General features: G+C 43.0%; 1 protein-coding gene across 2 annotated transcripts in view; it reads left to right on the top strand.

Moving 5' to 3' along the window:
• LOC119169732 (MAM and LDL-receptor class A domain-containing protein 1-like) overlaps nucleotides 1-12660 on the top strand; it is a 336454-nt gene that overhangs the window by 83411 nt on the left and 240383 nt on the right. For both annotated transcript variants that reach the window (XM_075886851.1, XM_075886852.1), the window contains exons 10-12: nucleotides 4381-4526; nucleotides 8214-8330; nucleotides 11935-12058. In XM_075886851.1, coding sequence (XP_075742966.1) covers nucleotides 4381-4526; nucleotides 8214-8330; nucleotides 11935-12058 — 387 coding nt within the window. The remainder of the gene's footprint in view (nucleotides 1-4380; nucleotides 4527-8213; nucleotides 8331-11934; nucleotides 12059-12660) is intronic.

The raw sequence follows: 12660 nt of genomic DNA, 5'->3' as shown, positions 1-12660 counted from the left end.
CCTTCATTGTAAATGGTGGCTGCAACATTGCTTGTGTGATTTCTGATGCAGATAAGGATATCGATAGCGGTAATCTGTTAACGCTGATATCTTTGACTGTCAATATCACAGACGTACACCGTTTTGGATGGTCAAAATGTGTGAAGATAGTTGCATATTGTGCATATAGTTGCGAACAGTGCATATTTTTGCATATGGCTCTGTCACGCAAACCTCCTCACTAGCAGCTTGAACTGTGCCTCAAATGATAATCAATCAACGCCTCAAAATAGCACACCGGACATTATCTACTGTCGCTGTACTGACCGTTGTCCGACAAGCGCGTTCTACATCTTACAGCAGAGTCCAGCGAAATGAACATTATTTTGCTACTCTAAGCCGGCACTTCAGCTAATTAGAAACAACATGAAACAACACACCACATACAGTCCTCTGGTGTGTGACATGATAAATATGTTGAATGATGCATTTAAATCTGAACATACTATTGCGTTTCAATGGATTCGAAGTCATTTTGTAGGCCCAAGTGCTCAGATTTGGCTACATGTTAAAGAACCCCAGGTGGTCGAAATTTCCGGAGCCCTCCACTACGGCGTCTCTCATAATCATATGGTAGTTTTCGGACGGTAAACCCCACATATCATTCAATCGATTTCAAGTCATTGTGGCATAGCTGGGAATGAACATTCTGATGAAGAAGCGAAAATGACGCACGCTAGCGGAGAAGTCATATCAACTCAGTTTTCCAAATATCACATCAACGCCTTGCTGTCTAAAGATATGAAGACATTTATGCAACGACTTTGGAATGATCTGGATTATCGCCACCAGCGCATTTTTAGGCTTGACTCTTGTCGCGCTTTTCGCCTTTTATTCCGACTGAGGAGAGACCAGGAAACGCTACTTCACAGACTGCGACTGGGTGTTGCATACACGCGACAATAGTTATGCAAGATTGTACAAGGGCAAAATCCAAACTGCTCCTTGTGTAGCACGCCAGAGATTATTATTCACATTCTGTGTCTGTGTGCCTTTTATGCGCAGTTGGCAGAGAATCTCTTAGGCGCCTCAGAGGTGACCTAGACTGCCGACCATTTTCGGAAGAGAAACTTTTTGTGCTGGGGAAAGTGTGGATCACGCTCAGAATAGCTTAAAGGGCTTGCTCACAATTTCTAAGCAAGACAGGTCTAATTCCAGTCTTTAGATAGAGACTTTTGTCGTGTCATACACTGAATGGGACTATGTGTGCAGTGACTCTTTTTGCTACATCACAATCACCCCTTATCATACCCTCCTCTTTCCCTTTTTTTCCTTACCCCCGTGAGGAGTATAGCAGGCTAGGAACCCGCTTTTCGGGCTTACCTCTGCTCCTTCTTCTCATTCAACACCTTCTTCTTCTTCTTCTTCTTCTTACATATATCAACTTCAGCAGATGGCGCCCCAATTAAGTTGGCATTAACCCGATGTCAAGGCGGTATTTTAGGAGTACATATGTATTAGTTTCAATATTGGATTGCCAGCCCTGCAACCACAACTGCCATTTCACGTACTATGTGGTCTATTAATAAAGACGGAAGTGTTTTATGTCTATGTTCCCCACGGCTCCACTTAAGTACTTCCTTGACATAATTGATGTTGCAAAATGTATACCAAGAAATTGCGAATAAAAAAAGTCACAGCTTTGCCTCAAAGGCGAAAGAATGAAAGCCACAGTAACAAACTAGAAGGTCACGTGCAGACGAGCAAGCACATCGAAACGTGCTCGACGTTTCTCACGTACAAAGAACACACGTAACGTAATCGCAGGTACAGATTACCGTAAATAAGCATCGCAGTTGTTACTTTGCTGTGCCTGAAAAACGCGCCCTTTTCGCAAACAGAGGCCATGCAACGATTGCAGGGACCTTTGTGTGCCCGGTAAGTACAACAGAATCATTCCGACGAAACTCAAAGACTAGCCAAGACGTACGATTCTCCCCGCTGCAAGATAAGTGCGCGCGAACAAGATAAGTGCGCACTCCCTTTTTCTCTACGCGGGCCAAAGTACGCGTGAGAGATGAGAGCCACCGCGCGCTCACTGCGCCATCTTGCTGATAGTGCTGAAAACACGATAGTTTCTCTTTGAGATGCTCGCCAACAGCAGTAACTGGTAGATATGAATAGCTGGCCGTTTGAACGTTGAAGGAGGTAACTCTCGATGGCTCAGTGTTTAACGCCTCGCATTCATGACGCGGAGTTCCCACATTCAAATTCCGTGTGCCAGCATCTTCTCTCTCTCTCTCTCTCTGTGTCTATATATATATATATATATATATATATATATATATATATATATATATATATATATATATATATATATATATATAAATTCAGGAAACAAAGGAGCAAACTTACGAAAATTGAATACTTTTTTACTCTACGTTTCGGCCGTGGCACGGCTTTCGTCAGGATGAACAGACATGCGAGTATGTGGCTGCTCTTATGGGCAGGCATGAACGCGTAAGTACAATACAAGTGCGATCAGCATATGAGTGTCACAAAATTTTCAGAACAGCCGTGACTACACTAAGAAGAAACATTAGAAAAAATGTAATACAATAGACTTGATTATGGGCATGTAAAAAGGCATTTGTAACTTTCACCATTGACGACGATGATCACGCATGAAAAACAAAAGTTATGTGATAATCTTTAGGAAATACAGAACACGTTAAAGACGCTTATTTAAAAAATTATCGAAAATGCGGACGTCAGGGCATCGTAGAAAGGCATGACACTTTGCCTACGCATTCGTTAATGCTGGATAACAAACTATTGAACTTGTAAATCAAGAACGATTCTAGAATTTCGTGATTATGGTGTGATTGAAAGCCTGATTCTAATAGTGTCACCATAATCTTGTCAAACGAATGACCTGGTAGATGAAAATGCTATACATCGGTCAAGCCGAGACATCCTTTCATATCCGTTTCAACGACCACAAATCACACGTAAACAGTTTGCCACATCTCTCATTGTCTCCTGTCTCTCATTCCTCATTAGTAGCCATAGGAATATACATTAAGCGTTATCTGACAATAAAGTGTTGCTACTTTATACTCACTGGGCGTAACCTCCTTGATTTTAAAAGGTTTAGCGAGCGTTGGGCCGCAGTGCCATGAATACAGTGAACTAGTATATACCATGAACTCAAGGTGGTGAAAGGTGGAAAGTAGACACGAAGCGCAAGCCGTAAGAAAGTGTGCGTGTGCCACCTCTCGTTGAGTTCTTGGAATGTCCACTGGATGGCGGTGCATATGCAGAATATATGATGAAAAGATGCGAGATGGGGGTACTTGGAGTGTTGAATAGATGGACGAACGGACACACAGACAGATACATGAACAGACGCATGGATGGTTGCATGGATGAATAGACGCATGGACGGACGCAGGGTGATGCAGGGACGAACGCAGGGACGGACGCACGGATGGACGTGCGGACGCGCGAACAAACGCGCGCACGGGCGGGCGGATGGACACACGGACGGTCACACAGATGGACGCATGGAGGGACGGAAGCAAGAACCAATGGACGGATGGATGCTTCGCCCCACTCTCCATCATTCACCCCGTGAATATGCTGCCATTTTTTTAAGTGTCAGCAAATTTATCGGAAGTCATATATTTTTTACTCATCGGAGTGCATTACTTTTGTCGGGAACAACTACCTGTTATTTTTCCTGGAGTACAAGGGACGCATTTCCCACCCCATGAGTGTGCTCCCTACTCCCCATCAAAGTGCACCAATGTCGCACCGCCGCCGGAGGTCGAAACACCAGCACGCTGCCACTGGCGATTTTGTCACTGGCGCGGAGGCAGCAGAAATCTACTGAAACTTTGTCGTAAAATTGAATATTTGTGTTATTAAACTACAAAGCGTGTGCCATCCCCGGACAATCGAACACCATTCAAGAAATAGCTATGGAGCCGCTCTGTAAAATATAAAACTCTTTGGTAAGACGCGCCGTTTGTAGCGTGACACTATATTTTTCACAAGAGTGTTCATTTAGGCCTCTGCCAACGCCTCTGCTGTATAGAACCAGGAGTAATTTTGGGTAACTATCTTTTTTTGTCAGACAGTATCTTTGCGCATATATTCTGTTCAGTTACGGCAGGCAACTGCTGTCTCCAGCGACAGATTACCCAATCGGCGCATGTGTTGAAATCCTGGTCATTTCTTTGAGATGTTTCAACTGGTGCTACAGCACCTGTCTTGTTATTGAAAGAAGTGATAGACTTGCATCTATTGCCATGCTTTGTGTCAACCATAACGCTTAGTACACATTGCGTGCTCAATCGACAAAGCTGAGCCTGAAACTTGTCATTTTTTTTTCTTCAGGGTCGTACCTGTTCCTTAGCAACTTTGAGAGGAACACGGGAGAAAAAGCAGACTTGATTGGAGGGGTACTTTATTCCTCAGATTCGAGAACGCAGTGCGTCGAGTTTTGGTACGATATCAACGGAGACAAAGACACAACCCTACAGGTGAGCCTACTGCACCAGTGAAATCTATCTGAGCCTATATTGCATGGCAAGGTGCTGCCTACGAGTGTGCTTTTTGCCAGGTAATATAGCCCATAGCAGTTGGACTGTGGCCGTGTTATAGTTATTTTATTTGCTTTTTAGGGGCGAAGCTCCTTAGGGCGTGGGCTGTGCGTCCCCTGTAGCCTGTATGTAGCCACCTCTAGTTTAGTTCTTGCAGTGTTCACTAGATGGCGGTACCGTCCCCTGTATGTAACCACCTCTAGTTTAGTTCTTGCAGTGTTCACTAGATGGCGGTACCGTCTCCTGTATGTAGCCACCTCTCGTTTAGTTCTTGTAGTGTTTACTAGATGGTGGTACTTGTAGCTGATGATGAAAAGATGCAAGATGTTATAAACTAGAAAGCGCTACTTGTAGTTGATGAAAGACGCGAGATCTTATAAAATAGGAATGATGTCACATATGGCGCGTGTCATTGGTTGAAGGCAATCGTTCGATTTAGTGCGGCGACGTACGCTAGGGGGAGCGATGTAATAAAATCGAGTGGGCAAAATGTACAGAGGATTCATGGTTTACCAGGTTTACCTCCGGAGCTTCGCCCACTCATCATAATTCACTTCGTGGATATGGCGGAATTTTTTTTAAAAAGACGTTTCTTGAACAAGTTCCGCCTGCTATCTCAACAGAGCGTAACACTTTCCATCATCATAATGATTACTCCTAGCCTAATTTAAGTACTCTATCAGGTTATTGTCATCGCTAGCTATGGTTGCGCATCTTTAGTACTGCTGTAGCTATTGCTAATCAAGCTCCTCCAAGGGTTATCAATGGATACTTTGGGTTGGTTATTCACTACTGTTTAATTTTCTGCTTTCAATAGAGAGTTCAGTTAGTATGTGCATTTTCTTTTCCTTTCTCTCCCCCCCCCCGTTTTTCACGTAATTTTCTTGAAAAAGTTTAGTTTTATTTTGGTTATTCGAGGTGGGAGGGCATCACTGAAGCACATGATATATATTAGGCGCTACAATTAGGTTGTACAGGCAGACCTTGGTCTAACGAATACGGGATGTTACAAAATTCTTGGTGTACCGTAATTGCCGTTCTCCTACAGGCACAGACATGGTTCAATTAGGTAATCAATGAATATCAAGAACTGATTTGGCCATAAAACTATAATAAACTCTCGAAACAGAAGGTTCCACACAAACAAACATTTATTTTGCCGGGTAGCTGAGCTCGTGTTAGAGCCATGTGATTATTGATTGATTCACCCTTTAACCTGGCGCAACCCACCATGGGGCCAAGAAACGGGAGGTGGCTTGGTATATAAAAAAATTCTTCATAATTTAAAAATTTTTAGCTATAGAATGTTTTGAACTAACCTAATAAATTAATTCACGAGAAAAAAGAATACAACTTTATTGCTTCTAAAGAATATGCTTGATTTCAATAACCTTAGGATTAAATTCCACTCGTCTCACGTAGGATAACGCATACGACCTCGCAAACGCTCCTGTGGCAACAACACAGCACGGTATCCGCAAGGCAAAAAACCACCAGAAGTAAAACAATTACTCCCATCATCAGGAGCGATTCCTCTAAAAGTCTTTTCCTCCAATGGAAAAATAATCCACTCACTAAGAACAAATGATCCAACAATTCACTACCATTGCAATGGAGGCACAAACGTTACTGCACCAAACCAGACCTATGTAGGTGAACGTTGAAAGGGAAACTTGCCATCAAACTTTGGTAACTAGTATCTCGGCCCTTCTTAAGGAGCACCATTAATTTTTGCAACGATAATTTTAGTTAGGAAACTCCGAAGCTGACAAGGCAGAAATAGCAATGTCCACGAAAAAGTCCACTACGAAAGAAAGCTTTTCTCGAAATGGCTTTGTGAAAAAGCCCACAGATTTCCTCGAAATTTTCACCTTGACGTGTTTTAAGCGTGAGCAGTGAAGCTGTTGCATTGAAGCTTTTGGGTGCCCTCGTTACGACATTAACTTTACTTTGACGAGGCTCTGTGTCATACCAACGCGCCTTTGCACAGAACAACTGACTGGGAGTCGATGCGCTCTTACATACCGGGCGGTGCTTGAGGCAGAGACGCTTCCTTTGGTCGTTTCACGGTTTATGCGCAGTTAACACTCATTTCTCCTGACTCGGCATGCTCGTAGAGCCACTGCATTCGTCCTACTTGCTTTGGAAAATTGGCATAGTATAGCCTTACGTCACGAATTACTTCGTCTGCACATGGCGTCTGATATTTTTTTGCCACCCTAACGCATTAATCAGACGCGCAGGCGTTGGCTGCTGGTGAAAAACAGTGCCGCGGTACCTATTCAGTGTCGTTAGGTTAGCACTTTAAGCTTCTAGTAATCAAAAAGTCACCATATTGATTTTGTGTGATTCCCGCAGTGACTAAATGATTAGAGCGTGGTTAAAACTTATCACTTCGATAAATTGAGTTTCAAATATATTACAATACAGGAAGATAATAATACGGCCGCGTGGTAATGCAACACAATGGTTATGTTTGTATATTGATTGTTTATAAATGATTTTTTCTTCAAAGGCTGCCAGAGGGAACCGCAATTATCGGTACAATAATTGTTACGTATACAATGCTAGCAGATTTGTGCCGAAAAATATGAATGAATACGTATAACATGGCGTTCAGATGAAGACCAAAGAAAGGGTTTCAGGCAATGGAAGGAGAGCACAGGATTCACGGTCTGACCACAAAGTCATTTAGACTACAGAAAATGCTGGTAAACATTCGAAAGCTCCATTTCGCTTGGTTTAGCGTGCTTTCCTATTCGGTTTGCGCGAGCTCTTTCATTGCTACTTGCTTTGAGTAGCATTTCAAGATACACCGTGTCCAAATTGTCGTGGCTATGAGCCCTTATTTTCATGATAATTATTCATCACTTTTAATTACGCAATATCAACTCTCTCCACACATCGAGGAATGAAGAGAACCTTATTGACTGAAGCGAACTGCAAATGCAAGAGACAAGACTAGTCTTACTTAGAAAGAAAGCTTTCTTCGAATACAATACCTAAAATTTATTACTAACATTGTTGTTTGTTTAAGGAAGACTTCTAACAACTAGTAACACTTTAAACAAGAGCGGTGGTTATACGATCAGCCGAATCGCCTTTGGAAATGGTAGTTAGTGTGCTTCCTTTTTAGCACTTGTTAGTAGCACTCTAACTATCTTCATCTTCAGTAAGCTTTTTATGTTTTTCACCTCAAAATCCTTCCTGTGCCTACAAATACTCGTTTATCAAAAGCCTAGTCTTCTGCAATGTTTCTGTTCGCGTTGTTATTTCACACCTCATCGCTATGAGAAGCCGAAAACAGAAAGTAGTGATTATACAGTGTTCTTAGTTTTAGAAAGAATTGTAGAATATGTTTCATTGTGACGGACATTTGGTTTTAGCTATTTTAACTGCTTAAATACGATGTTTTCAAGTGGTATAAACTCGGTATCTGTTTCAGTGTAAAATCATGTTTTGCTACTTGAATACGTAGTTTTATCGCAGGATATGTGGAATATGCAGCGTTTTTTTTGTCTTGAGCAGCGGTGTGCACAAGCGCTTTTTTTTGTTCTTACCAACCATGAATTTGACCATGAGTCCTGCTGCAAATCAAAACTTTTTGCATACTTTTGTTTAACACAGGTGCTGGCCGTAGATACAACTGATCAGTCACGGAAGGCCTCGCTGCAGTGGACGCAAAAAGGTTCTGAAAAAAGCAGTTGGCTGGTGGGACAACTCGCTGCGCCCCAATACAGCCGGGTACAGTGTCTAGATCCGTATCTTCCACTGATCCTTATGAAGCCACAATGAACAACGCTAGCTCTCGCACTTAGTGCTTTCATTACATAGAGTAGTTCTAAAATTCAGGATTCCACATTCAAGCAAAGCTCAACAGTTTTCACTCTGCAATTTGTAAGGAATGCTACCCGCCTTTTTCGTACTTCAAGTTGATGTTTTCAGATTTGATCTCTCCTCTGGTTTTAAACGTCCACTGCATTTCAGATCTTTGAAGTTGTGCGATTATATTGAGTAAGAACATCAATTAGTCCCTAAACAACCCGAACGGACATGCAGTGTGACCAAGATTATAGCTATTTTTCCAATGCTAATGGTCTACTACGGAGAAATACCGGAGAACCAAAGTGTCCAAGGCAAGGACGTAAGAATGGCCACACATCAGCTGAGTTGGCTAACAATTGCAGTCATAATACATGAAGCATGCAGAATGTTTTGTGCTGTCTTACTACATTTTATTTCGACTGAATGGAGGAGATACTACCAGTGTGATATTCCTATACTGATGATTGCATTATTGAAGGCAGTGCCAGTTTTTTTCTTTCTTCAAGTTTGCATCGTTTAACAAGAAAAAAAAGAATGACCTACACGTATGACTTGTTTGCATTCAGTGGTGAATCGACAATGAGTTCAAGACACAAGTGCCTAGTTTGGCATGAAAGCCTTCTCTACCACTAGTTCCTTGGTTCTAGAGCACCAGATTAGACTAAGAACACTCTCCTGCGCGCTGCCCATTCTCACCATTGCTATATTCAAGCTACTTTACTTACAACATTCTCTAGTACGCCTGTAAATCACACTTTTACACTGTGCATTTCGACATAGAGACTAATACGGGTAAGTAATAAGCTAAATAACTAAATACATGTACAAATATACAAGAAACGCTTAATGTGCCACACATCATTTGCACCATTCTATATAACGTAAAATCAAGTGCCAGAATAAAACTATCAAGCTAGGTGCGAGCTGACTTTGGCATGGAGGCTTGATTGAACTTCTTTATCACAATAGGGTCTTTCTACACTTTGTGCAAGTAAGTGAATGGCTATAGGCACCGCACACCAAAGGAAGCTGGGTTGCTCACACTGCCCCGTCTCAAAGTCTTCGACCTTTGCCGTTAGGGGCGCGCAGAAAATCCACGCGTGCTCGCGTCCCCCATGTGTCCGGACCACAATCCGCCGACGCAGGGAGCCACACGTGCATCGCGTTCCATTTTCACTGAAGCCGTCTCAAGGCTGCTTTTTTTGTTCGCTAGGCCATGTATTCTGGCACTGTAGTTACACTGGAAAACTCGACTGAACGTTGCCTATGAAGGAAGTTGCGTCCAATTCCGCTCAATCGTGATCAAACGTGCTCTGTGTGACGCCCGTATTATTCATTCCACGTATCATTGGCGAGGTACCAAAAAAACTGCTGGAGCGGAAACTCCCGCAATGCCTTGCCAGGAGAAGTAAAGCCAGCTTCTTCACAGCCAAGATGGCAGAACCATACTATTTTCTAGTAGTGTCCTTTTAAAGATCAAGTGGCTTTCATATGTTATTGTAAATACTACGTTAGTTCTATATTAAAAGATAGCTGTTCCCGATGAAATACCACACAGAAACGAGTATAGGTGACTGAATATCCAAAAAACTTTGCCTCCAATTAGTGGCTTACTAAGAAAAATTAGTAACACTAAGACGCCGTTGGAGCGCTATATGAGCCGAAAAAGTTTCCACAATAAGCTCGTTGGGCGTGCGAGAAAACGATCCGTTCCTAATCACTGAACGATGATGGTCTATCATGCCCCTAGTAAGATGGCCGCCATAGCCGCCATCTTGCCAAAGGCACGGATTTACTCCGGGGCAATCATGTCCACTCCAGAAATTTTTTAATCCTCCTTGTGAGGTACAAACCAAGTGCGTGCTTCCCCGCGAAAGCGCTTTGACCTCACTGTGAAATTGTCTAAGAGTGATAATGTTTGGGCATTTCAAATATATTGTCATTGCGCAGACTAGATGACAGCAGGGTGCGGGCTATATACATTTTTTTAAAAGTAAGATTGATGTAGTCTACGTATGTGGCGTAGACAACAAAGAAAAAAAGAGAGGGGGGAGGGAAGTCTGGTTGAAGTTTGCGCTAGCCATGTAAAGCCGCAGAACCTAGTTGATCATAGGAGCTTAACGTGACCTTCAAGGCTTTAGGTCATTTCTTGGCGCACTTCCTATCAGGACATGGCATCACAAGAGCGGCCCACCAAATTCTCAATGAAATTCCACTAAATGAGTCAAATTACTTTTCGCATCCACTTACTCTGGACTCCTGGTCATGCCTCTCTGCCGGGCAATGAACGCGCTCACGCTGTTGCTCGCGAAATTTCCTTCCAGGTGGCCCGGCAAGGCGAGGCGATCATTTTGTAGGGGGATGGGGATCCTCTTCTCGCTAACAAAAACATTCTTCGTCACTACAGGAACGTCCGTCGCACTCAAAGCGCCCCACCACCGTCTTTCTCGCGAGAGGAGGCAGTAGCCTTACGCCAGCTACAGACTAAAACATTTTCCAATCTACTAACTTCAAAAACTTTACCCGCAGTGCTATGCAGACCATTGCCCCGGCTGTGAAATCTCGCCCATCACCTTCCATGTCTCAATCGAGTGCACTTCGAACATCTTTCCTCCTTTACCTGCTTTCCTTCACCCTTTACGTAACGAGGAGCTGTGGGACGATGCTTTGCGCGATGGACCTCCCAGGTTCTCCAAGCTCTGATACAGCGGGCCCGGCTCGTCCCTGGAGTCGTGCTAGGGACCCCGGACGAGGGGTTCCTCCCACGCCCTCCTTCTCCATGCTTTTGTGAATGAAGACGTTTCTCTCTCTCTCTTTCTTGGCACAGAAAAAGGTGGATCAAGCAGTCGCAGATCCTGCAAAAATGTTCAACCATCAATGCTACAACTAATGTGCGAAGCTTGCAGAGGCACTCCCGGTAGAAGTGCGGGCGTTTCGTCATTTGTACTTGGATGGCGCGGCAACAGCGAGTCATATACAACAGCGCGGAGACCCCACGTTTCATCTTGAGCTTAAACAGCTTCGCTCTTACAAAGTGTATCAAAACAGATAGTTACCAAGAGGGCAGTCGTCCGCGAAGAGTTCCTGACAAAGAAGTTTTGTTAAAAGCTGGTACAATATGCACAAAACAATAGGATGTATCATATATCCATGTCCTATATACCTAGGTTTTCTTTGTTTATTTACAACACTTCATTACTTCAACTGAGCTTTACCCTCATGCTGGATAGCATGCATCCACTGTGTTTGTCTAACGAGTGTATTTTATGTTGGAGACAATACCTCTGCGTTCAAAACAATGCCAAAGACGAAATATAATCATATATGAAATAAATATTGAAAACAGAGAAGCACTGCTCGGTTGACGATTTTTTTTGTATTTTCTGACATAGCGTATCTTATGCTTTTTTTTTTAATTTCACGCAACTTAAGTTTTTCCGTGCGGTTCGTTCCGAGTTCATCGAGTTACACAAATCATCAGACTCCGCCGATTCAATTCTTTTCTTCTTGCATGTTCTCTCAGCTCATCTTTCGTGGAGCCGTTGGACCGGCATCGCAGCAGGCGTACATTGCGCTGGATGACATCAGCATTCACGAGAATGACCGATGCGAAATGATGCCTCAAGGAGCCGAAGACTTAGACGAAGGTGATGTTCTTGCTTCCAACATTGATATACGTAAACTAGTCCCGGACACACGTTCCAGAAAGCCCTATTTGAACAATCTCTGCTACTTCATCTCGTTGCGGTAACTGCAAAAAAAAAAAAACATAAACACCATCTCGCCCTGCTATCGTCAATGTTGACTGCAGCTGTATCGAATAGCAACTATGCTGCCAGGGTAGGTAGGAGGCTACGCATATTTAGTATTTTAGTCCTAACAGTAATAGCCCCTTTCTGGTCACTGTGGTAGACTATGATTGGTTTCACGACCGTTTTCAGATCGATGAACCTGCTCCTTTCGTCGAGCATTGCATTCCCGCAGCTCGTCAGGTATTTTTTTCTTTTCTTGGTTTACACTTGGCTGTATTGGAACGAACTGAAGGAGTTGGTAATGGGGTCTGCTCGCTCTCTCTATATATATAAAGCAATATACACGAGGCTTGAAAGGGTAACTACATTTTTTTTTTACATTCCAGTTTTTCTTGTATCTAAATGGATAATAAATGCATCCTTGAAGAATATCGACAATAAATCATAAATGAGTGTATCTGAATATTCTGTTTAACTATGCAGCCTATAAGTGGCAA

This window comes from Rhipicephalus microplus, chromosome 2 (assembly GCF_043290135.1).
Source record: "Rhipicephalus microplus isolate Deutch F79 chromosome 2, USDA_Rmic, whole genome shotgun sequence".
Taxonomy (NCBI): Eukaryota; Metazoa; Arthropoda; class Arachnida; order Ixodida; family Ixodidae; genus Rhipicephalus; species Rhipicephalus microplus.
The sequence above is the reverse complement of the archived record's forward strand: the minus strand, read 5'-3'. Positions and strand labels throughout refer to the sequence as shown.